The 24,925-nt window shown below is 34.3% G+C and overlaps 2 protein-coding genes across 3 annotated transcripts; one reads left to right on the top strand and one right to left on the bottom strand.

The window, feature by feature from the left end:
- Window positions 1-926: 926 nt before the first annotated feature.
- LOC121994825 lies at window positions 927-17,124 on the top strand. Its single transcript, XM_042548736.1, has 22 exons — window positions 927-1,144; window positions 1,273-1,359; window positions 1,452-1,597; window positions 1,687-1,756; window positions 2,079-2,121; window positions 4,512-4,589; window positions 4,663-4,681; window positions 4,873-4,955; window positions 5,114-5,171; window positions 6,410-6,520; window positions 7,009-7,066; window positions 7,150-7,246; window positions 7,562-7,594; window positions 8,185-8,321; window positions 11,301-11,371; window positions 11,449-11,502; window positions 12,564-12,706; window positions 12,873-13,019; window positions 13,383-13,613; window positions 13,850-13,909; window positions 16,472-16,696; window positions 16,860-17,124. Exons 3-22 carry the CDS (start codon window positions 1,474-1,476, stop codon window positions 16,992-16,994), a joined length of 1,977 nt encoding a protein of 658 aa, XP_042404670.1. The 5' UTR covers window positions 927-1,144; window positions 1,273-1,359; window positions 1,452-1,473; the 3' UTR covers window positions 16,995-17,124.
- A 1,724-nt stretch (window positions 17,125-18,848) lies between these two features.
- On the bottom strand, window positions 18,849-24,571 carry LOC121996391 (sucrose synthase 2-like). 2 transcript variants are annotated; one of them, XM_042550352.1, is made up of 16 exons: window positions 24,414-24,571; window positions 23,105-23,238; window positions 22,504-22,633; window positions 22,267-22,418; window positions 21,987-22,206; window positions 21,715-21,833; window positions 21,380-21,596; window positions 21,215-21,310; window positions 20,945-21,118; window positions 20,745-20,861; window positions 20,487-20,653; window positions 20,161-20,385; window positions 19,763-20,081; window positions 19,425-19,669; window positions 19,200-19,338; window positions 18,849-19,097 (listed from the first exon to the last, which is right to left on the bottom strand). In XM_042550352.1, the coding sequence occupies exons 2-16, from the start codon at window positions 23,200-23,202 to the stop codon at window positions 19,050-19,052; spliced, it is 2,466 nt and encodes an 821-aa protein (XP_042406286.1). In that variant the 5' UTR covers window positions 23,203-23,238; window positions 24,414-24,571; the 3' UTR covers window positions 18,849-19,049. The 2 variants fall into 2 exon arrangements, with proteins under 2 accessions (XP_042406286.1, XP_042406287.1); XM_042550353.1 differs by having other exon boundaries at window positions 21,987-22,182.
- Between the last annotated feature and the right edge of the window lie 354 nt (window positions 24,572-24,925).

Here is a 24,925-nt window from a genome sequence, read left to right as displayed (position 1 = left end):
GCCTGAGAAGAAGAATGTGGAGGAAGATTTTCTTTTATTTGTTTATCTAGGATCTTAATTTCTGTTTCTAATTTATTAATACGTGTTTCTAATACAGAAACTCTTGTTTCTAATAAAAAATTTCTAGTGCCTCCTTTAGAGAGCTGACTTATGGGTATCGTAATAGAGAATAGTTGTTGAAGACAAAGATTACAGGCTTGTTTTTTACATATTTTGCAGGTTCCTCTTTTGTCTAAAGATGGATAATAACTACAAAAGAAACAAGGAATGTTATCAGCTTCTGTTTTGAGTATCCACTCATGTATGCAGTTAAGTTCTTTTGTAGTCTTATTGTTAAGTTGTTTAAACATTAGATTTGTATCTGGAAATGGAGAGTCTTCCCATAATTCATCTAGATTGTCTAATGTATCATAGGGTATGTAATTTTCAGGATATAGGTTATACTGCTGATGCGAGGGTTGCAAGAAAGAGTTTACAAGACTGTAATCAGAAGAAGGAACAACTTCTTCTATGTCATCTACAGAAACAATAGAGTAGATGGAGGATGTATCAGAAACATCTGATTGTACTTCTATTAAATCTAGATTTGTACAGGTAACTAGTTTTGCTTCTCGGGTATATAAATTCTTTTTATTTGGGCAGGCAGAGGATAAATGACCTGGTTCATTACAGGCAAAACATGTGATAGTATTGACATATGTCTTCTTTGATTTGAACTTCCGTATATGTTTTTTTTATTTAAGTAAGATTTTTTTTATCTACTTTTTCTAAGATAATAAGTCTTTTTAGATTTTATTACCTTTGGCCTATATATATATATATATATATATATATATATAAAAAAGCAGGCATGCTGCCAAATTTTAATTAATTTTGTAGTTATAATAGATCATAAATTCCGATGCGCTAATCCGGAAATTCGCCAACTTTTTTTTTCCCTAAAAAACAAAATAAAAAGAGTCGCGATTCCTTCTCCTCCGGCCGTCCTTATAATCCACCACGCCAACCCAAGCGATCTCCTTCTCCCTGTTCCAGCCATTTCTATCTCTCTTCGCTCTCTCGGTGGACGCTGCACAACGGAAGCGGGAAGAGACTTCATTAGAGTGCTCGTTTTTGGCGGCGGCGGCGGCGACGACGAAACAAGGCAAGTTTCTCCTTTTCATTTAGGTTTTATAACTTTTTCGTATTGAAGATTCGTTCCGTGCATGATTATTAAATTAGAATCTTACAAGAATGTTGGAATCACGGTTCCATTGTTTTGGTTGATAATAGGTTATATTGCCTCTTGATAAGATCCTGAGAGCTCGGAGGTTTTTTGCGTGCGTTTAGAGTGAAATAGGGCCTGATTTCTGAAGAGAGGTAGAGGACGTTAACGATTGAGCGATCTGTCCTGGTGTTTGCAGTCTCTATTGTCAACATACTCTTATGCAGTTTTTTTCAATGCACGACAGATAGTAGTTCAGTGCGTTTTGCATGATGGCGGCTACATTTCTTGCTCACATAAAGCGGTACTCGCTCCCTTTGATTTTGTTTGGCCTCGGCTTCTTCTTCCAGCTAGTTGTCCTCCCGAAGTCCTTTCCTCCTACGTACTATGATGGCGAGTAATCATTTTCTTGGGGCAAGAGATTATTGTTTCACAATATCTGCATCTTATCTTTCTGTATTTTCTTTTTAATTTATGGACAGTTCTTCATTTGAAGAGGAATGCATCCGTTGAGGAAGTTGACCATGCGTACCACAATCTGATGTCAAAGTTGTACAAACATTCCCTCATCTTATTTTCTTTATGTTATATTATTTTAGTGTGATTTTAATTTTATTTTCAAAAAAACTCTTATTGATGTGTCTATTTTTTAAATAAAAACTAACAATAGATCTATTTCTTTTTTTATTTGTATGATGATAGTCAATGTCAATAACCACAATTAAAAGCAATGTATATCTATATCTATATCTATATCTATCTGTTTGGCTATATATAAAAATTGTTTTAGTTAATGAAGCATTTTTGGTTTGATGAGTTTATAATTCCTTGTATTACATGGTCTTTGCATGATCAAAATTAGTGACCATTTCAGGTTTGCAGAATCAGATCCTCCAATCACTAACGAACTCATTAAGGTTTGTTTTTTTATCCATATTTCTTATTCTTAGGGTCATTTGAATATGACTTTCTAGTAATGACCTTAAAGTAGATTTGTTTCAATGACAATGATTCATGATTTTGTATTCTTACTATATTTTGAATTTTGATACTTGCTAATATATCTAGATTCACCAACATATACACTTTCACTTATATTTGCAAATTATAGTTGAATGATGTTTGAGGAATGGCTTTTTAGTTGATAATGCATTGGTCTTAGAATGGATTGATACTGTATTTATCCAAGCCATGTTGTCCAGTGTTTGCTTTGTTCTGTCCAAATAAACTTTAAATTTCTTTAAAATATAGCCAGATTCATTTTTAGAAATTGAAAACCTTTAGTTAAGCCAGTTCTGCTAGAGTTTACAGTAACGTAATTTGTAATTTAAAAATATGGCTCCACTCTTTTTATGTTTACCTTGTATGACAATAAATGGGAGTCACATTATTTTTGAAAACAAATCCTTGCTAAATATTTTAAAATGTTAAATTATCATGTAAATAAAATTTGAGAGTCAAAGGACCAAAGTTGCTTGTATTTATGAGAATGAGAATGAATGTGTGTGCCTTTGGTTCTCTGTGGCTCAAGTTAGTCCAATTCAATGCATGATTAGAGTTAGATACATAAGGGAGCATATGGTTTGTAGATGCAGCAAGTACTTGTTCAAGTCATACTGGAACTACTTGAAGAGTATCTATCTAAAAGTAATTACGACAATTTGAATTTCCACTTGGATGAAATCTTGAAACCGAAGTATTGTCATTCTACATAAGTAATTTAGAATCTAAGATAAACTTGAGAGACTGAGAATGTGATATAATACATGGCTTAAGAGAGTGGAGTGTAATGTTGGTAATCAAATGATTGGATGTGCATGTCTTGTAGCTTGGATGGTTAGTGCATTCATATTAGACCATCCTGTAAATGGGGAGAAATAAGTTGAGAATTGTATACAAGGGAGAGAACAATAGAGGGATAAAATTGGTCAGTCAAAAATGTTTGTTCTAGCACCCACATAGCTACCATATGGAAGTCAACCAACATGGAAGCCAACCAACAGTTGTTGGTATATTATCTTTATAGAGCTCTAGTCAATTTTCTTTGTTGACATTGTTCATCTGATGGTGAACACTCGTCTCATTTCACCATTATGATTTAAACACTACATTTTGTAGAGTCATTGCCATGTTCCTTTGTCATGCATTATCTTACCTCTCCTTGTCTTTGCATGTATACCAACAACAGATTCTTTTTCATCTGTTTTTGTTATTTTTCCTGATGAATGATTAAACATTTAATGTTTTGATGTCTGCTCATAGTGGTAGAATTTGTGAAATGTGCCTAATATGTTGCATATCACTAGTATTTTTAAAAATGAATTTTTTTTGGAGCATTCTTTTGGTATGTCTAAAGATGATACAGAAGGCTACAGATCAAATATAGAAAGAAATATATCTGTTCAGGAACCTAGATTTGGCAAAATAAAGTGCATCAACTCTTTTCTCATATCCTAATGCTTCCATGATTTTTAGTATGTTCTGTATCAACAATGTACATTGGTAGATCCACTTAAGTTAATTCTCCAATATGTCAATATTAGATGAACAGTTTCCAATTTGGTTGCAAAATTCTAAATGAATTACTACTAGATGTTTGCATTTGCTATCGGGTAAAATATTTTTCCTATGTTCAATCATGCATCTTATGCATTTGCCTTATCTTTTGGTTATTCTTTTGAGATTTTTTTCTCCTCACTTTGATGGTTGATGTATGACTCTATGCTTACCAATTCTTCCATAAAGCCTTTCATTCCATTCATAGGGATGACCAACATCATCCACAAGTGATGTGGAATGGAATGAGAAGAATTTTATGCCTCACCTGGCTTCATCCTGATTTGTGCTACTCATTGTTATAAATTAAGTGCAAATATAATTTATTTACAACTTTTGCCTTGTTTAGACTATTTTTTTCTAATATATATACTTCCAAGCATCACCCCCTCTCTTTCTTCATTCTTCATTCCAAGAATTTATATATATATATATATATATATATATATATAGGCACAGGATAGGGAAGAGGCTAATAGTTCTTCCTGCTTAACCTGCACTATTTGCTATCCTTATATCCCAGCCTAATCTGATTCTACATTAAATTCATAGTTGAGATTGCTGGTGTGAGTTAAGATTCAAATACAATGTTATTTTGCTTCTCAACTATTCAACTCCTAAACAGAGAAATGTTTCATAATTAGATTTTTGAAATTCATGTATCAACACATGCATGGATGGAAGGTGTTATCATGTCCTTTAATCCGTTCAGTAACTTACTATCATGGTTATGTATATTTTCCTTTTGTAGATTCGTTATGCATTTGAACTTTTGACAAATCCTTTATGGAAGAGAGATTATGACATTTTGGGCATTGATGAACACCCGGTGAGTCCTTGTTGGAGAATTTCAAGTTTCAGTTACTAGTTGCTAGTTTGGTATTTTTTTTTTCTCAGTGTAGAATGATATGTTGTTGACAAGTACCTTGTCTTTGGATTTAGCATATCATTAATAATGTCAAAGATTGATACAGTGGAGGCCATTTCTCAGAGATCAAAATCCCAATTATTAATTTATCTTCACTTGGTATGTTCATCGTTTTGTTGAAGCAGAAATGTCAGAATGTGCATATGTAGAAGAATTGATTAGCAATTTTTGTGATTGCAATTAGGTATGTTGAGTGATGTGACCAATAAGCTCACTCCAATGGAGTTCATCTCTACTGTTGGGAAATCAAAGCCTTTGCTCATACAAGTAAGTTTTTGCAATTCAAAATATTTTGTATTGATTATACAAGCACACAGGATAAGTTTGGCTTCTTAATTACTTCTTTTAATACTATGAGAAATTATACAAATGATGCATGTCGGGTATAGAAACATGATATCTTCTTTTTCGAACTCATGATTTAGATTTATTCTTCTGGAAGCCTTCGCTGTGCTGAATTCATCCGTGCTTGGAAGAGGATAGGTATGTATGTACTTGGCTTTCAACAACATTCAGCATTTATTGATACTTTATTTACATGTTGGTTCCTCTCTTCATCGCCTGGAAAATATATATATATGAATTCATTTAGATTTTACCAAATACTGGTGCAGTAGGAATCTTGTATTTTTTTAGGCATATTTCTGCCTTCTGTGTACCTTTTTGTGTCTACCTTTGATTGAAAACACCATGTAAAAAATGCAGTAATATCTTCCCACTTATATGGTTACCTTCAAAAAGGATGTTAAAAATCCAATGACCAGGTACATATTGGTCTGACAATAGATTGGTTGCAAGACCAATCTATAGTGGCTCGGAATCTGGACATCCAGAGTTCAGACAAGTACCAAACCCTACGATGCTATTCTGATAAAAAGCTGTGTTTGAATAGTTGTTGTAAAAGTATGTTCTTAAGCTTAGCTAACATGTTTCGATGTGGTGCAGCAGGGTACCATATCTATATATATTACTAATGGCAAGTGAGATCAACAATCTAATACTAATTCTGTTGATATTACAATAACTTAATGCCATGTATTGTAATCCACAATGTTGCTTAGGAGTCTAGATGAATTGAGATAACTTTTTTATTTTGAACTTAAGTATATTAATTATACAGATATCTTGTCTTCATTCTTTTTCTACATCTCTTTCCTCCTTCCACCTCTAATTTTCAACCAGTACTTTCTATACGTCGGAATGTTGGCACTAGTCAAAGACTGAAATTTAGGCACGGCTCGAAATTTTGAACCTGGTATACATTTTAGTTAAATGAAGTTTCTGACATCAGTATGGAAAGATGCTAAGCAAGTAGTGACTGAAACATTTTGATATTTGATGTAGCCCACATTTTCCCATGTGTTTTGCTTATGAACTTTTTCAGTAACTAACTACAATAAATCTCTGTGGCGCTATCATGGTTTTGTGACTTTTGTCTAATGTGTGAAACGATAGCTATATCTGTTTTCATAATCTGTTGATTTGATATAGAAAGGACTGCATTTTGAAATGCATCAATGTTGAGCAGTGTTCTTGTCATGTTGGGATTACTTTTCTGGTGCCTTACACATTCTTTCATTTAATAATGGTATCATGTTTCCCTTTTTTTCCATCTTAATTGTGATTATCTGTGAATTTATAGTAATTGCGCCCGAGGTGCTTGCTAGATTTTGTAATCAATTTAACTGATTTTCTTGCTGTGTGTCATTTGCAAAACCTAGAAAGTTTGTTGGAAGGTGTTGCTGAGACAGGTATGGTGGAATTAGGCAATCTTCAACTGTCTTCTTACCTTGCAGAAACTGCATTTGCTGAGCAGCCATACTTTCGGAATGGTACATTTTATGACTTCTATTTTTTTTTTGTTAACTAGATGTTGGTTGAAATTCTTTTATTCAAAGTTTAGATTTCTAACTATCTCCTCAATTCCAGTTTGGATCAGATGATACCTTCTTTAAGATGCAGAATTTTCTATATGTCTCTATTTTGGTTGATAGAGTTTTGAATATACCTAGAAATGCATAACACAATTCTCTTGGATCTTTCTCAAACTGCGAAGGAGTCTTTTTTTGTGTTTCCTGTCATACCATCTTACCTTTTTAGAGCACAAATGAGAAATTAAAACGTGCAAGCTTCTGCACTCTGATTGACAGTAGGATTTTTTTTTAATCTATAAGATTCCAAGTTGACCTGGCCGTTGAGTAGGGAGTATAGGGTTAATGGTCACTGATCTCCTGTTCATCTCTGACTAGTTTGATTGCCAAGAAATTGAAAGAGTTTCTAGTGGGTAGGCTTTTGACATTTTCATTCATGATTTTTGCAGGTGTACCCTCGCTTGTTGCCTTTCCTTCTAATTGTACAAATACTCGTTGCATTGAAAGGTTTGTCGAGGATGGTGGATTTTGATATAACTTGTGTTTGTTGGAAACTCTTCCTATATTATTTACTTGCAATTTCATTGTAGGTATCATGATGAATTCTCAGTTGATTCAATTTTAGATTGGATGGCAACCAATATTCTTGGTCTACCTCGCATTCTTTACTATTCAAAGGAGACTCTGGTAATACATGTGCTCTGGGTAATTTAATAAGCATGGTAAATGTTTGTTGTGAGTCTCGGACTCTCGGTTGAAGTTATTAGGTGAACCTTTGCATCAATGCAGTGGCCACATGCTATTACTAACTAGGCTAGGCTTGTAATCTAGCTATGGGCATGGGTCTCAAGTTTTTGAGAGCTACATTATTGTTTATCGTAGGTGTTTATGCAAACTCTTTAGCTGTTGTCCTGTCATATAGAGTGGTGTTATATAACTTGCTTTTTAAACTTTTGCTCTTAACAATATAACGTGGTCCTCTCTGTGATCTGTCATTTTCAGGCAAAGTTTATTGCAACAAGTGGTCGCCATAAGGTACTGACTGCTAACTAATATAATTGTGGGGACAATTACTTAAAATGTTACGTCTAGTATTTTCTTACTATTTATGTAAAGCCTTAGATTTGCTAATGGGTTGATTTATGTTTAGGAAAAAGAAAGTGATATATTTAGTATATTAATTAATCCCTTTCCAGTGCAGAGCTCACCAGTAGTGGGCATTTTCCCTAATAGTTGCAAATCGAAGAATTCTGATTACTCCCTGCTCCTAAACTTTCATATTCCCTTCTATATTAGTTTTGGAATATCTGCAAAATGGGCCACCTCCCTCTTCTCTTCTTTTCTTCTTCTGGTTCTTCCTCTCTTTTCATCCCTCTTAGTCTCTTCGTATCTTCGTCCGCTCTCATCTGTCCCATCTGCTTCTACTGCTACAATCATTACCTCCTTCAGAGAGACGATGGTTATGGATTTTCACTTTATTGGCTCGATTATTCAGGAAACTGATCCATAATTCAACAATCATAATATGAGCCTAAACAGTCCTAAAATAATATACTGTGACAATCTCTTACAAAGTAGTAAATGCTATCTTGCTGCTCATCAATTCTATTACATATGACTTGTAGGTGAAAGTTATTTGTTTCTCAAAAACTGGAGAGCGTGCTGCTCCATTCATACGCCAAGCTGCCAAAGAGCATTTTTCTGAAGCATCTTTTGCTTATGTTTTGTGGAGAGAGGTTGACATGCCTTTTTGGTGGAACATGTATGTCCATATTAACTAACTTAATTCTTTTGACTGTTGTTATTTATCCGATCAAAGTGTTTCCTAAATGTTCACGTCCATTCAAATTCACCTGATCACATTCCTTTATATCACATGCTTGTATAACAGCACATTTTTTGTTTACTTTGGCTGATCTACTTTAGTTGGTTTTTTGTAATTATTTTCTTTGTCTGGGTAGTAACAGTTCATAATTTCCATAGAAATATTTCTTGAACAAAACATCAATTACGACTTCCTTTACATTGGAATTGAGAATGTCAGTGTAATCAGCTCCACGAGGGTATAAAAAAATGTGATGCAATTAAATGTTTCTTCTATGTGGTTTTGACAATTATTGTTATGTAACACTATTATATATTTTTTATTATGCTTGCTACTTAATTTTGCAATCCAAAGATATTCTCAATAGTTAACATGCTCTGCCGAGCAAGGCCCACCTAACAGCAAGCTTTGCTCACCGCATGTAATGTATAATAATGTCAAAGAGAAACATATAGTAACCTAGCTAAAATGCTTGCCTTGGAAGAAACAATATTGAACTCTGTGCAAACATCTATGATCAACCTGGAGGCCAAAGAACTTTAGAAAGGAAGCACTTTTGAGGATCCATTCAAACAAAATATGGCAAATTACTGAACCGCGTAGGTAAGTTTCTGAAATATTCAAATTGCGCACTTTAGTTTCAAAATTACCAAATCACGTATCCAATACCCATTTTACCCCTCCATTAATTTGCCGAATCGATTGCTACAGTCTAGCAATTGATTCTGACAAAAATATTTTTTTTTAAATGATTAAAAAACCTTATATGATAAAAAATTCACTACTCCCAATATAGTGTGCCAAATTGATATTTGAAGGTATGAATATAATCAGAAGAACTAAATAGACACATTGAACTTGGTTTCCCCGTGTCGTTCCAAGCTCTTTAGGTCCATCAATCAATTAAAATTACTATTCAAGATCACATAAATATGTTGAATCATTTGCTACACTGTAGCAATCGATTAATTTTTTTTAAATGATTAAAAAATTTTCTATGATAAAAAATTCTCTGCTCTCAATATATTGTGCCAAATTGATGTTTGAGACATGTATATAATCAGGATAACTAGACGAACACATAGAACTTAGTTCCATGTCATTCCGAGCTTTCTAGGTCAATCGGCAGGTTACGGCCAAAATCGGTTAATGGACCTAAAGCTCAGATGATATATATATATAACCAAGTCCTATGTGTTCGTCTAATTCTCCTGTTTATATTTATGCTCTCAAACATAAATTGGACACACTATATCGAGAGACTAGTGAATTTTTAAACATGAATCAGATTTTTTTTAATCATTAAAAAAAATTTAATCGATTGCTACAGTGTAGCAATTGATTAGGCATGCTCATGAACAGTAACTTTAATCGATTGTTATATAGTAGCAATCGATTAAATCTTTTTTTAATGATTAAAAAATCATTCGATTCATGTTAAAAAATCATTGCTCTCAATATAGTGTGCTAAATTGATATTTGAGGGCATGAATATAATCAAGAGAACTAGACGAACACATATGACTTGGTTCCATGTTATTCTAAACTATTTAGGTTCATTAACCGATTTTGGCCGAAATCAGCCAATGAACCTAAAGAGCTAGAAATGACATGGAACCAAGTTCTATGTATTTGTCTAGCTTTCCTGATTATTTGGTACACTATATTGAGAGTAGTGATTTTTTAATACAAATAAGATTTTTTTAATCATTAAAAAAAGATGATTGGTACCGTATAACAATTGATTAAAGTTAGAGTTCTTGATCATTGAAACATGCCGAATCGATTGCTACACTATAGTAATTGATTAAAACTTTTTTTAATAATTAAAAAATATAATTCGTGTTCAAAAAATTATTGCTCTCAATATAGTATATCAAATTGATGGTTGATGTCATGGATATAATTAGAGAACTAGACGAACAAAAAGGACTTGGTTCCATATCATTTCAAGCTCTTTAGGTCCATCAGCCAATTTTGACCCAAACTGATGGACCTAGAGAAATCGAAATGACATGGAACCATTTCCTATGTGTTCATCTAGTTCTCCTACTTATACTCATGCCCTTAAATATCAATTTGACACATTATATTGAGAGCAGTGAATTTTTTATCATAAAAGGTTTTTTAATCGTTTTAAAAAAGAAAAAAATTATGTCCGAATGCTTCGGCGAATGAACGGAGGGCAAAATGGGTATTGGATACGTGATTTGGTAATTTTGAAACTAGGGTCCGTGATTTCGGTATTTCGAAAACGGATCAATTGGAGTTCAAATTGAGTTTCTTTTGAACCTACTTGGTCTCAATCACAAGGGCCACCAAATGATCACTCTAGCTTCAGTGCTAACCAACTCAACTCGAGTCCGGCTCAAAGCTAACTTATATATAACCTCTAAACACAATTAATCCACCCAAATAAATTAATTTAGCATCAATAAGAACCATTGAACTCTAATTTCCCCCAAATAAAAATTAATTTATGCTATTTCCCCTTATTTACACTTTGGGGTTGTAAGAACAGTTTGATAAGTTTTATAGAATTTTTCTGTTTTTTATGTGAAATTACTTATTTATTCATGATTAAGCTATTCATTTATATTTTTAGTTCAGATTCTTTTGATTTTCTCTTGTTTACACTTGTGTTTGGAATATATATGCACCTTTTTCAGCAGGTCACAATTTTATGTCTTAAAATTTCTATCTGTGTGAAAACTACTCTGTATTTTGTGTTGCAATGTCGATTATCATTTTTTTCCCAATCAAACTTCTCTAACAATGAAAAATTCTAGGGGGAGCAGAATTCTTCACCAGATCTATCCTTTCCATCTATTGATTGTCCCTTCTCATTTGCAATAAAAACTTCTCTAGTCGTGCCTGAACTACTTTGGTTTAGAAATAAATCTGTCTTATTTTTAGGTTTGGAGTGGACTCAGCACCTTCTGTTGTTCTTCTGAAGGACATCTATTCAAAGCCTGTCACCTACAGTGGTATGCTTCTTCCTAGTATCCCATGGCTATAACTTTTAGGTCTTGGGTTTGAGTGTAGTGTTTTACTTTTGTTGCAGGGAGTTTCAATCACTTGCAGTTAGTGAAGATGATGGATGATTATAAGAAAAATGGTATCTTTGGACCTTCAATTCTATGTTGCAATGTTTACAATTTTTTCACTCTTTTATTAAAATGGAAATAATAATAGTAATAGTAGTAGTAATAATAATTATAACAACGACAATAATAATAAAAATAGTAATGATATTGATGATGATGATTCTAATAGCAGTAATAATTCGCAACCTTTGTTGATCTTGTTGTTACAAGATGTAGAATGCTAATTTTATGCTAATCTCAGTGCACATTTAACTATGCCATTGTGAAATTTGACCTTTCTATATTTTTGTTATCTGGCCCATATTTATTTGTTTCTATGCCTTATCTGCTTCCATGCCCAACATATGAATCAGCTTTTAAGCCTAATTAGGATTATAATGGATCTTAGTAGGATTGAACATAGCATCCCCTGCTCTTCTACAACTCCGAATGTCTGGCTGATCACTTATTTCGAAAGCTTAAAGGATCAGTTGATGCATCTATGATCTTATTAGTGTGTTTAAGCGTATTTGTTTATCAATGTTATTCATGATCAAACTTGTCTGTAAAGTTCTATCCAAGCTTACCATGTTCATAAGGTTGAAGGAAGAAATATACAGGTGTTTGTTCCACTCCTAATAGCCATAGGTAGATTTTCCTTTAAAAACCTTTGGCATACATTACATACTCTTCCGTATTTGCAATGAAAGCATCCAACTATGCCAATTTACCATTTCACAATGTTTACTTGTGATGAAATTAGTATTTGATATTCTCAAATTATCCTAATAGATCATTTTATACTGACTTAAATCTTAGTGATTCAGAATCCAAGTTTCTTTGAGGGAAGCTCAAACAATTGTTGTTTTCTAATTTTTTGAATGTTATTTGTCTTGCCATAGAAATATCAAATATATGGTCATTGTAAACATCATCTAGTCATCTAGTCCATGTCAATATAATTATAACAAAAGAATGATGTTTATTGTTGTTTCATGAGCATTAACATTATATAAACATAGTAACTAGTTTTGTACAAGATATTTTTCTTAATCAACAGTATTGTGGTAGTGAAAATTTTCCTGATATTCAGATATCCCGCAATTGAGGACTGTTAGTTCTATGGAGCTCGGCTGTGATGCAAGAGGATACTCTCGTGCTGGAAATGAGACTGTAACCTGGTATTGCCTTATTCTCATTGGACGTGCAGGTCATGCAATGACTCAGATGCGTGAGGTCAGTTCCTTAGCATTATTGTCTAATTATTCAATTAATAGGACCTTTGAATTTTGAATATTATTGAAGGCTACTGTGATTATATACCTACACAGAATGATTTATTCGCTTTTTGAATGTCTTGTTTTGAATAAAATAAAACCTGAAAGGCTGAAACCATTTATAGACCTTGCGCAGGGCAAGTGATGTCCTGATGGTTGGTGATGATTCAGACTATGCCAGAAATGTCAATCTTTCAGTTGCTAGTGTTGCTTCTGCTGCTATGAAAGAGAATCGTTTAACTTTTACTTGGCTTGATGGAGAAGTTCAGCAGGTAAACCAAATATCACAAATGTGTACATATAGACATTGAGGTCTACACATTGATTCTTGTAACTCTTATGCGAATTCATATTAAAAAAACATTAACAAATGCAGATTTCTAATACTTTTTGTTTATTTCTAAGATTGGATACAACTAAAACAATGCAAATATTACACCATAATCTACTCTGAAGTCTTAACTGTGATATGTTTTTTGAATAAAGTAATGATCACTAAACTCCCCTTCATGGTATGTAAAGTATGTTCTGCCCGTCTTAACTGAAACTAGTAACTAAGAATAGTTTTTATTATTATTATTATTTATTTTTAATATTTTGATACTTTCAGAATAACATTTGTAACTTTCTTGCAGAAATATTGCCAATTTCACCTTGCTCCAGAATACCACACTAAAAGTTGTGGACCAAGTTATGAAGATGGTGTTGATGTGCCTCAAATATTGATTGTTCGTTATTTAAGAAACTCAACAGATAATAATGCAAAGAACGACAGGTGGAAGCATTTTCGAAATCAATATTTGGGGGACACCAACGTTGCCTCTCAGCTGATTGCTAGATATCCCGGTCCTGAGGATGTGGAAGAGGTATTTGCTTTTTCATTGAATTATATTAGAAGTTTAAGGAAATTATCTTCCCTTATGATAATTCCATTATATTATTTATGATTTATATTATCAAATATTGAAAATGCATTAAGTTTGTTACATTACAAGGCCGTCTATTTGTGTGAGTTATCAAAGGCATGAGACTTTTGGTATACGTTGAAGTATAGAATTTTTGTGATTAACTATATTAATTGTTGTTATGGCTTTTGTTCCAGTTAACTCAGTGGATATCACAAATTGTTGAGCGTGGTGACACCAGAGAATTTCCTTATTTTGTAAGTGATTTCTTTTAACTATGTCCACAAATATGTCATAAATTGTCAAAATATGTTCCAATATTTTTGAATCAATGGTCCACCCTTTACCAAGGATAAGTAGTACACCCACCAGTTGCTTAAGTCTATACTTGATTTAATTATTTTTGTAAATGAGGAATCTAACAAATCATTTGTTAATATTCTAATTATCATCTTATGAAAAATGTTTTTAGAAATATTGAGAGATTAATAAACTAGATAATTTTAATTAATATAACAATTTGCATTATGGAAAACTTAAAATATGAAAATATATCAGTAAATAAGATCATAGTTTAGATGATATTTTCTTGAAAATAAATAAGACTTTCATATCCAAGTATAACTAAATCATAGTTAAAAGAGCAGCCCGGTGCACGAAGCTCCCGCTATACGGGGTCCTGGGGAAGGATCCATTGTACGCAGCCTTACCTTACTTTTTGCAAGAGGCTGTTTCTAGGATTCGAACCCGTGACCTTTTGGTCATAAAGCAACAACTTTACCGTTGCGCCAAGGCTTCCCTTCAACTAAATCATAGTTAAACAAAAAAAACTCAATTAGCACCTTGAAATGAATTTGTAATTTTAAATCAAAATAAGTTACACTAGACTCTAAGCTTGTGTTGATACTTAGTTTGAGTTTTCACCCTGGCTAATTGATATTATGGTCATGAATTGAAATCTTGAGCCATTTCACCCGATACAGGCGAAACATCTCATTTCGCCCGCGGACTGGCATCGACACAAGAGGTGCCGCATTGTGGCTCGTCCGAAGGTGTCACATGGGGCCGACGATGCATTTGGGCTCGTCGCCCGACCTGACGACGAATCCGAACGCGTTGTGCGGGCCACGTGTGCCCGTCGTCGTGGCGGCGTGGAAGTTTTTACCTGTTTAGTTAAATAATTATAACTTAAGTTAATAATTTTAATCAACTCCTATATATATATATATATATATATATCATGCTCTGCTGTGGACGAAACACCCACGCCTATGCGTGCTACAGTGATCTAGGCGCCTAGATTCAATTTTTTTTTTTTTAAATCAACATCTTCTCAAAGAACACTATACCTCGTGAGTATCTAAAATTTTTAATCTTGAACACTATAACCGAAAAAGGAAGCTTGAACCCTAAAAGGAAAATCTTATTAGCTTAAACTCATTATAACCCAACACCTAAATCCTAAAATCTTAAACCTTAAATACATATAATATATCCCATGGGTATCTAAAATTTTAAATCTTGAACACTATAACCCAAAAGGGAAGCTTGAACCTCAGAGGTTAATCTTATTGACTCAAACTCATTATAATCCAACTCCTAAATTCTAAAATTTTAAATCCTAAATACATATAATATACCCAAAAAAAAAAAAAGCAAAAAACAAAAAAACAAAACATTCTGATTGAATCCAGGGTGCTTGGATTCAATCTAGGCGCCTTGGATTCATACAGTCATGCGACAATGTGTCCGCAGCATAGCAAACTCGAAACTCGTGTATATATATATATATAATAGAGAGAGAGAGAGAGCTTCTTTGTTGTGGACGAATGCTGGGCGATAAAGTGATCTAGGCACCTGGATTCAAATTTTTTTTAAAAAAATCAATAGTTTCTTAAAGAGGAACACTATACCCCGTGAGCATTTAAAATTTTTTTATCTTGAATACTATAATCCAAGAGGGAAGCCTGAACCCTAGAGGGAAAATCTTATTAGCTTAAATTCATTATAACCCAACCTCTAAATTTTAAAATCTTAAACCCTAAATACATATAATATACTTCGTGTGTATTTAAAATTTTTAATCTTGAACACTATAACTCAAGAGGGAAACCTGAACCCTAAAGAGAAAATCTTATTGACTCAAACCCATTATAATCTAACTCCTAAATCATAAAATTTTGAACTCTAAATACATATAATATACCCCCAAAAAAATAAGCAAAAAATAAAAAAATATTCTGATTCAATCCAGGCCCCTGGATTCAACCCAGGCACCCTAGGTCTACACAGTCGCGTGGCAACAAGTCCGCAGCATAGCACACTCAGATATATATATATATATATATATATAATTTTTATTTTTAAATATTTAGATTACATTTTTTATTTTTAGTTAATATATTTTATATTTTAAAAATACTAAAATTATATTGGCACGACACAATACGATACTGAAATTGTATCGTTCTAATTCGGGATTAAATCTCGGTACGGCTCGAAATTTTAAACCATAATTATAGTGTTTATATTCCATGTCAGATGATGATCTATAGGTTTCTTTTACTGGTTAATGGATAATATAGATAACCAAAACTAGTGCATAATATATGTTTTTCCCATGATTTTTTTTTAATCTGATGTGTTTTCTTTGCCTTCTATGATAAGTAATCACTGTGTATCCGTTCTGTGATTGGCTTCCAACTTCATTTAATGTTTTTTCTTGCTTTGACAACCATACATGATTAGTTAAAAAATAGGTAATCTGAATATGAAGTTTGCATGCATACATTTCTAATCGACTTTGGTCACAAATGCAGACGTTCGAAACCCCAGATCTTGTCCCTGAGGATAAACAATCAACGGGATCACCAGTTGGCCAATCTTTCAGGAGAGGAATAAACTACAGGTTCAAAAAACTCCGAATGTATATCAGTGACTTGCCTCGTGATCCCAGGATAGGTCCGATCTTGCTGTTGGCTGCATGTTTGTTATTCGGAACCATTTGGCTGCAGAACAATCGGACAACGCAAGCTAATACACCAGTGAGTCATCTAAAAATTATTACTGCAGATTTCTCCCTTGTACATAATTTACTTTTCGTTTTTTATGAACCTTGAGCTAAGTTATCATTTAGACGGTTTTGATGTTATATTCTACACTGATGTCGACTTCTTTAAATTGGCTGCTTTTCATTTGCATTCGCAGGACAATTCTACGAGCAACACGAGTTCCCGACGCCGACCTTGGCCTGCAAGAACTGATGATGTGCCTTCATCGATGACCGATGAGGAACCAAAGGATGCTTATCAGTTGCTGAAAACAGATTCCGATTCAGAGTAGCCTTTTGCACCCCATTTGATCTGACTTTATGATTACCTCAATTGATTGATGGTATTTAAATTATTGAGTGTTAAACTATAACTATATTTTACGGAACTAAGCTAATCAATCAGTCCACTAATTCATTGCACCTTTCAGTTTTGCTACAATATTCCTTCATTTGGGGATCACTCTATTTGGATGTGGTAGTAGCGTAGAGCCTTTCTAAGATTTCATATGAAGGATCTTTGAAAACCTAGCTCCATATATGCATCAGAAGATTAAACAGAAGCTTAGTAATCATCTGGAGCAATCTACTAAGCTAGACTACTTGCCAGTTGAAAATCAAAAATCAATTTGAAGTCGTAAACTGTTTTATTTAATGTTTTTTTATACTGCAAACTATTTTATAGATCAGCTCTCATATTTTACGTATTGATAATTAATTTGAGTTTCCACAGGAATGCCAATCTGCGATTTCAAGGCCCAAGCTCATTTGCAAATCAATTTACAAACCAAAATTAATTTAATAATTTGATTAAAAACAAACTTGAGAATTTACTCTAATTAAGTGGCGTTTGTTGGTCAAAATTGATTAAGAAGGGCCTCTCATGATAAATTTAATTAAGATTGTAAAATGACTCAAGTCCAACTTAGTTTTCAAGCTAATATGTATATAATAAGATAATCAAGTCTAGTTTAGCTTAAATTAAGTTTTTTTTGAAATTATTATTTAAGTTAGATTTGATTTTTTTATGAGTTTGATTTATTTAAATATTATCAAACTTCTAATTAAGTTTATTTGATGATTTGAAATATTTATATTTTTTAAATTTATTTAATTAATGAGCTTGATTCTGAAAAGCTTATTTATTTATTTATCCTATTGATAAAAAATTTATTAATAAACATAATTTATTAATTTTATTTATGAATATTATTTATACTCCATAATATATTATATATATTCAAAATTATTTATTTAATTTAATAAATTATTTAAAATTATTTGTTTATATATATATATATATATATATATATATATATCAAATCGAGCGCCCGACTGATTTTTTATTAAAAGGATATTCTATCTTACTATTCAATCATATATGATTACTCAACTGTCCTAATACTATTATTTCTAGTGTAATTTTTGATCGATCAAGCGTATCGTAGCAGCTACAAGACCGTAGTTATTATAACGTAAATATTATATGAGAAAGTCGAACTCGTATTGTAACAACTACAATTTTATAGCTACTGTATGTGAATTCTACCAACATTGAGTATATTAAATTACATTATAATAATTATAAAATTGTAACTGTTATAATATATATAGTCATTATAAAATCGTAATTATTATAGCATGCCCAACTGGTTCAAAATTTAAACAAGAGATAACAATACTAGAAGAAAATTGGATAATTATACACAATTAAACAGTAGACTGTGAGGATGATTTGAAAAAAAATGCACTTTTAACTTTTATCCTTAAAACAAATATAAATAAATATAAATATTTATCCAACTGAATACTAAATTTGCCCAGAAATATTTAATTTATTTAAAATCCTAAATGCAAAATATCAGACTCCCGAGTTGCCCAATTTTTGTTTTATATTCCAAGCAATGCACTTTGTTTCTATTTGTATTCTCCAAAGAAGTCGACTCGTTTACTTATATCGCCATGGCAGGCTTGTATTTTTGTCTGTAACTGTTTGTATCAACAGCTGGAGATAGAAGCAATGCCCAGCTATATATTCATATTCTTGCTGCCTAGCTCCTCCATATATGGGATGCAATTTGTGCTTGATGCTTTGAAAACCTACTGCCTTGTGAAACAATAACATGAACAACATTCTGCTCAAAGTATTTCAAGGAGAAGGAAGCCACTGATCTTATTAGAGTAATCCGACATGGTAAACACACTGAAAAACACACATCAAAGGGAAGAACTTCTGGATTCGATAAATAGGTCTGGCATAAATTGGAAAATAACTTGGGACAAAAGCCTCTCCTGAATTCTCAGACTTGAAAACAAACAGGTTGTTGTGGTTCCTTCTAAGTCTCTGTCTACTTGGCGGCAGCGTCTCCCTCAACTGCCAGTGGAACCGACTCAGCCTGAAAATAACAATGGAGATAATGCAGATGTTACTTAGTCAAAATGGTAAACAATGAGAAAACTTAAGTACATAGAGTAATGCAGGTGGGGTGTGGCTGTACCAGTTGACGATATTTGAGGGCATAGAACATCTCCAGGTAACGACGAGTCTCACGCCGTTCCAGGTTGGAGACATACTTCCAGAATCCATAGACTCCAGTGAGTGTCATCAACCTCTCAGAGTAGAGCTTCCAGGTATACCTGTTTTATTTGAGTTTTTAGAGTGCTTGTTAGATATAGCTGTTCAGAACCTTAGTTTCGGTATTGATTCATGAAAGAAAGCTTACTTTTCTTCAATTCTCTGTAGTCCCCCTAGAGAGATTTTCTCCCAGTGGGTTGGGTCTTCCTTGCACTTCTCAAAGAAGTTTACGATGATTTCAGCAGCTTTGTCGCCCTGGTAAGGATCAATGTGGAAGCCAGACACCCCATCAACTATAATTTCTCCAGGTCCTCCGTGCAGGGTTGCAAATGTTGGCAGCCCACAGGTCATTGATTCAACAACAGTGAGCCCGAAGGCTTCATAGAACGCGGGCTAAATACAAAGCAAACAAACAACAGGTTAGCTAAACCTTGTGGCGAACATCAAAATTTAAATATGGCATTGTTTGTAAATGAAGAGCAGTACTTGAACGAAGACTCCTTTGGTGTCGGCGATGTAACGATAGAGTTCACCATTGCGAACCCGGTTCATTTGGGCTGAGATCCATCGAAAATGTCCGTGCAGATTGTATTTCTCAATGTGGTCATACATCTTCTTGAACTCTGCTTGTTCCTCAAGGTCCTTCGACTCTTTTCCATGATCTCCACAAACCACCACAAGGTTTGCCAGCTCCTTCAGGCGCTCATTCCGACCATAGAATTCAACCAGACCCGTTAAGTTCTTCACCCTATCCAGCCTTGCCATGGAGAAGATAATGGGCTTCTTGGTGTCACTCAGCACACCTCTGCGAGATTCTTAAGTTTGTCACTGCATTAATCAAACAACAATTTTAAATGTACCAGAAGCTAAAGGCCCTTAATTACTTGTGCTCTGTGTTATCTTCGGGGTTGAACAATAGCTCTTCGATCTCTGGGTGAAGAGATGTCAATCGCTTGTTCTTTTCAGTGTATGGAAAGTAAATGGACATATCAGCACCAGGTGAGACAATATTGAATTTTGGATCAAAGACATCGATTCCATGAACAACTCGGTAGAGTCCAGGAAGAGTAAAGGCAGTGTGAGACTCATACTGCCCCACGGTGTCCTTGCTGAAACCAGATAAGAAATAGGAAACATCCATTTAGATCTATATCAATAGTAATTTTGCCAAGAAACAATTGATTAGAAAAGCATTTGGCTTGAGTATTACCTTCCAGAAATTTCCTGGAAGGTGCTAGTGATGATAAAATCAGCATGATTCATAGCAATCAAATCAGCTGTGAATTGGCAAGAGAAGTGATACTGATTCTCAAATTTCTTCCAGTAAATATCTGAGTTAGGGTATTTTGTCTTCTCCAGAGCATGGGCAATAGTGCACTGCATGAAAAAGACAATGAGCTAACTTACCATGCACCAAGCTTATTGGTTTTATCGAGCAAGGCAGCTACATACAAAGAGAAGTTCAAACCTGGGTTACTCCCAATTTATGCGCAAGCAAAGTTGACACTAGATTTCCATCACTGTAGTTACCAATGATTAGATCAGGGGTGGCTTGTAGTTCTCCAGCCAACTCATTTGCAACATCCTACCGGAAAAGAACAACAAAAGCCTTTAGAACAAATTTAACAAAGAAAACCCCTTAAATAAAGGTGATAGGATTAGGTTTACCTCGGTATATGTTTCTAGGTATGGCCATACTTCGAAACGGGAGATCCATTTGCGGACAATTCCATTTTCTGTTCTAAATGGAACTCGAAGAATATGAGTGTGCTCAGTTCCAAGAACCTTTTCAAGCCGCTGCCCGCAAGTTGTGCCGACTGCATCAGGGAGCAACCTGGTAACCTGCATTTCGAATCAAAGGACAAGAATTTTTTCAGAACCTATTTATTATTGAGAATTCTAAGGGAAAGATTGAGTAGATTCAGTTCTGTTTCTTACAATTAGAATTCTAGGCGTGATATCTAGTCCTTGACGTTTGATCCTCAAAAGCATCTCATCTTCCAAAGCACGGACTTGATCCAAAATATACACGACCTGCACATGAATTCAAGTGACAAACAATACAACATGAAGTACATGGACACTGATCCAGATAGATGATACCTGACCACCAGTATCAGGATAACCCAAAACATTAGCCTGGGCAAAGTACCCATGTGGAGAAAGGATCACAACATTGAACATCATAGGAATTGTTCCCAGGAAAGTCTCCAAGGTGGTCGGATCAGGGGCCTCAAGAAGATCCAGTAGCAGGTGGATGGTCTCATATACACGCTGGCCACTGTCACCCCAACCCTTTTCAAGGCCAAGCTCTTGAAATCTAAACCATTCATGTAAGAAACAACCTATCAACAAAACTTAAGGAGTTGTGGAAGTTACATGATTTCACAAATTTCCACTACATATTTCAATGCCCAGAAAAGACCCTTATTAATTACCTGTGGTGGAATTCTGAGTACGGTGTATCCAATGGGATACTCAGCAGATGTTGTTCTGCCTTCCTCAATGCCGCCCGGAGGGCACTAAGGCTTTGGATCCTATCATTCAACATCATTGACTGCATAGCAAGAATGAAAATAGTTAATTACAGAAGCTTAGGAGCTCAATGCTTTCCTGGACAGATCTTCGACAATGGCAGAAACCCATTTCTAGTTACTCTAGAAAAGTGTGCACATGTACATCTGTTATTGAACTAAAATTGAGTACTAACCATGCCCTTGTAATTGTGTTTCCTTAGGAAATTAAGCAAGGGGTACAAGCTTTCTTTGTCTTGGAACAACTTTGAAGAGAGGTGACGGTTGAGGAACTGCACTCCATTACCTATAGATTTTGACAGCGAGGGGCGAGGAAAAGAAGCATTAAAGGGCTCAAAATCCAACTCCAGCACAAAGTTGTTGTTCTGTGGGCTGAAAGGAGAAGAATTACAAATGCTTCTCTCAAAGAGGTATAAAGCATCTGATGATAGTGATACAGGTCTTAGCTTCACCTACCTTCCATCAGCAAGTTCCTCTTTGAAATGCAAATATTCTGGAATAGTCAACTCCTCCACAGCGAGCTCACTGATATTGACCCGGACGTATTCCCAGACTCCAGGCCTAGGTCGGATAGCCAAAGCAACCCATGGAGGAATAACAATGGCTTCCTGCATTGAGGACAAGATCAATCCAATGAGAAAATGAAAAGATTTAAACATGACGATGCTAGAAACAGTATCATCCAATGTATACCTGTGCTGCCTTGATAACATCCTCGAAGGCTCCATCCTTCAGTTTTTCCTTATCAGCTTCAGAAAAGGTAGCTCCATACTCAGCCAACAACTGGTGGGGTTGCAGCATACCCTTGCCCTGGTGAATAAACCTGAGAGATGAAAGTAATCAGATGCAAGTTATCATAAATAGACCATTAACAGTTGAAGCAACAAGAACAAGGCTAAAGATTTGAATGAGTAATCAAAAATCCAAAATCCCAAAGATGTGTCGAACTCATTAACTCATGGTTTCTCAAGATAAGGGTAATAGAATTGCAATATGACCATTATATCTTAGACAATTTTAGAATACAACGGTTGTAAGGTAAAGTATGATAGGCGATGATCTATAAGTATTTTTAAAGAAGGCATGTGCAGTGGGTAGATCATTCTATTTTCATGTTGATAAACCATGAAACAGTAAATCATAAGCTGAATAGATGGTTGGTTGCTCTTTGAGTATTACATCGTTTTGCCAATGCAAGTAAACATGCAGATATCCAACCATCCAGAAGAAAGAAAGACTTCTCTCGATATTTTTATGGAGCAAAAGAATAGATCTGAGATAGTTATATATATACCTTGAGAAAAGTGCCACCAGCTCATTGGGATGGGAAGAAAGGGAGTCACCAATGCGCTCCCTAACACTGAGAGCACGGGTCAAGCTGCGTTGAGGCATTTTTGTGGATGTTTTCTTTCAAGCTTCAAAGAGCCTCTAAAAACATAGAGATCTATTTGTTAGAACAACAGGAAGCATTAAAAAAACAAATGCAAGAGAAATTTTTCACCTTTTCAGTAAAAAGAAAAATTACATTTTACCTTCAAATAAACTTAATTTACATTTTACCATAAGTAAACTCAATTTTTTTTCTTCCTTTCAACAACTTATTCATGACCCCAGAAACAAAACTAGTTTCCAATTACAAGAATTAACAAACTAATAACCTAGATCCATGCCCATGACAGTGAAAAAAGATTTGAAAGGTTCAATCTATACAAGAGGATTTAAACAAAATAAATAAATAAATAAAATTTCCTCAATGCTACGAACTAGAATGTGAGTTTGCAGACACGTAATCAAGAAATAGTTTAGATCTCCAACACAGCAAAAGCTTGGAAAAAATAACAAAACAAAATCTTAAGAATATAACAAATACAAATAATGAAGTGGACAGATCTTTGCTAGACGTTCTTATATCCTTGCTTTTTTATATTTGTAGTAGAAAAATAATTCTATGTTAAATAATTAAATAAAATTAAGATTCTCTCCAACTGGATCTGCAGGATAAAAGATAAGTCTCACGAGAACACATGGTGTGAGAAAAGCTCTCTTTTATTTTCATATGTTAAAAGCTAGAAATCTACACTTCTGAAGCTAAATCTATGTCCAAATGTTCCATCGCAAAGGAAAATTGCAGATATCAGTATTAGGAGGGCAATATTTCTAAAGTACTCTGTCAAGGGTATACTGCGTGGAAGAACAGCCATATAATCTCTTTATTATCCGCAGAAAGTGTATCCTCTACGAGTCTGAGAATGATTTCTAGGTTTCCTTTGTCAAAATCGCCATTTTCTTCCTGGATGCTGCCAACGAACACAGCCAGCTCACAGATCTAACTCAAACTCAAGTAGATAGAAAAAAAAAGACCTTATAAGAGCTTCCCGACTCTGATACATAAACCTTAACCAAAATCGATTTTTTGTGTCATTAAACTTGACAACCAAGAGAGCTCGGTTTAGACAAGTCATAATTTTTGCCAGAAATTTGGCTCAAAACCGGATCTTTACACAAGAAAACGCAGCTGGAGCATCTCCGCTGCAACATGCAACAAGCGAACAGAATACAGATCCATTTGGTGGCAGGAGGTGGGTGCAAGATTAGGGCTTTACCTCTAACTGGAAACTCAATGCTGCTCGACGGAGTATCCGTCAGCAAAACAAAAAAAACCAGAAACCCAAAAGGAAAGAAACGCAACGTAACGCAACGGAGTGTGATCAAGAAAGGGGAGTGGACGGAGTTGGGATGGAATGGTGAGAAAAGCTTAGCCCCGATACCCCTTTTATAATTGGGAAGAGATCCCACCCACCTTCTCCTTTACTCTAACGAGTAAAAGATTGGCTGTCGCCTCGCCGTTGTCTTTGTCGGTATCCTCAGCAAAACCACTCGCTGTAGCGCCAATTGCTGGTTTTGTTCATTTTCTTCCAACTTCATTTCATGTCGCGGCGTAATATTGAAGGTTGCGAATAATCTTAATTGGTAACTTCTTTAATCAACAAACTTTAAAACGATTAATTAACTAATCTTAATCTACCACAATATTTATACTCTATTTCAAATTTAATATTATATATTAATTATAGAAATTTTTACGAATAGAAACTTGGTTAAAAGTTACCAATTA

This window comes from Zingiber officinale, chromosome 6A (assembly GCF_018446385.1).
Source record: "Zingiber officinale cultivar Zhangliang chromosome 6A, Zo_v1.1, whole genome shotgun sequence".
In the NCBI taxonomy this organism is placed as follows: Eukaryota; Viridiplantae; Streptophyta; class Magnoliopsida; order Zingiberales; family Zingiberaceae; genus Zingiber; species Zingiber officinale.
The sequence above is the reverse complement of the archived record's forward strand: the minus strand, read 5'-3'. Positions and strand labels throughout refer to the sequence as shown.

Bases quoted from the DNA above. Each gene is read 5' to 3' on its own strand.
- LOC121996391 (XM_042550352.1), bottom strand. From the start codon at position 23,202: ATGCCTCAACGCAGCTTGACCCGTGCTCTCAGTGTTAGGGAGCGCATT. The intron at 20,862-20,944 runs GTAAACCTAATC...CTTTTCCGGTAG, and splicing joins ACCTAGAAACATATACCGAG to GATGTTGCAAATGAGTTGGC. The intron at 20,386-20,486 runs GTAATACTCAAG...ATCTGGTTTCAG, and splicing joins TTCCAGGAAATTTCTGGAAG to CAAGGACACCGTGGGGCAGT.
- LOC121994825 (XM_042548736.1), top strand. From the start codon at position 1,474: ATGATGGCGGCTACATTTCTTGCTCACATAAAGCGGTACTCGCTCCCT. The intron at 7,247-7,561 runs GTAATACATGTG...TGTCATTTTCAG, and splicing joins ACTATTCAAAGGAGACTCTG to GCAAAGTTTATTGCAACAAG. The intron at 16,697-16,859 runs GTGAGTCATCTA...TTGCATTCGCAG, and splicing joins CAACGCAAGCTAATACACCA to GACAATTCTACGAGCAACAC.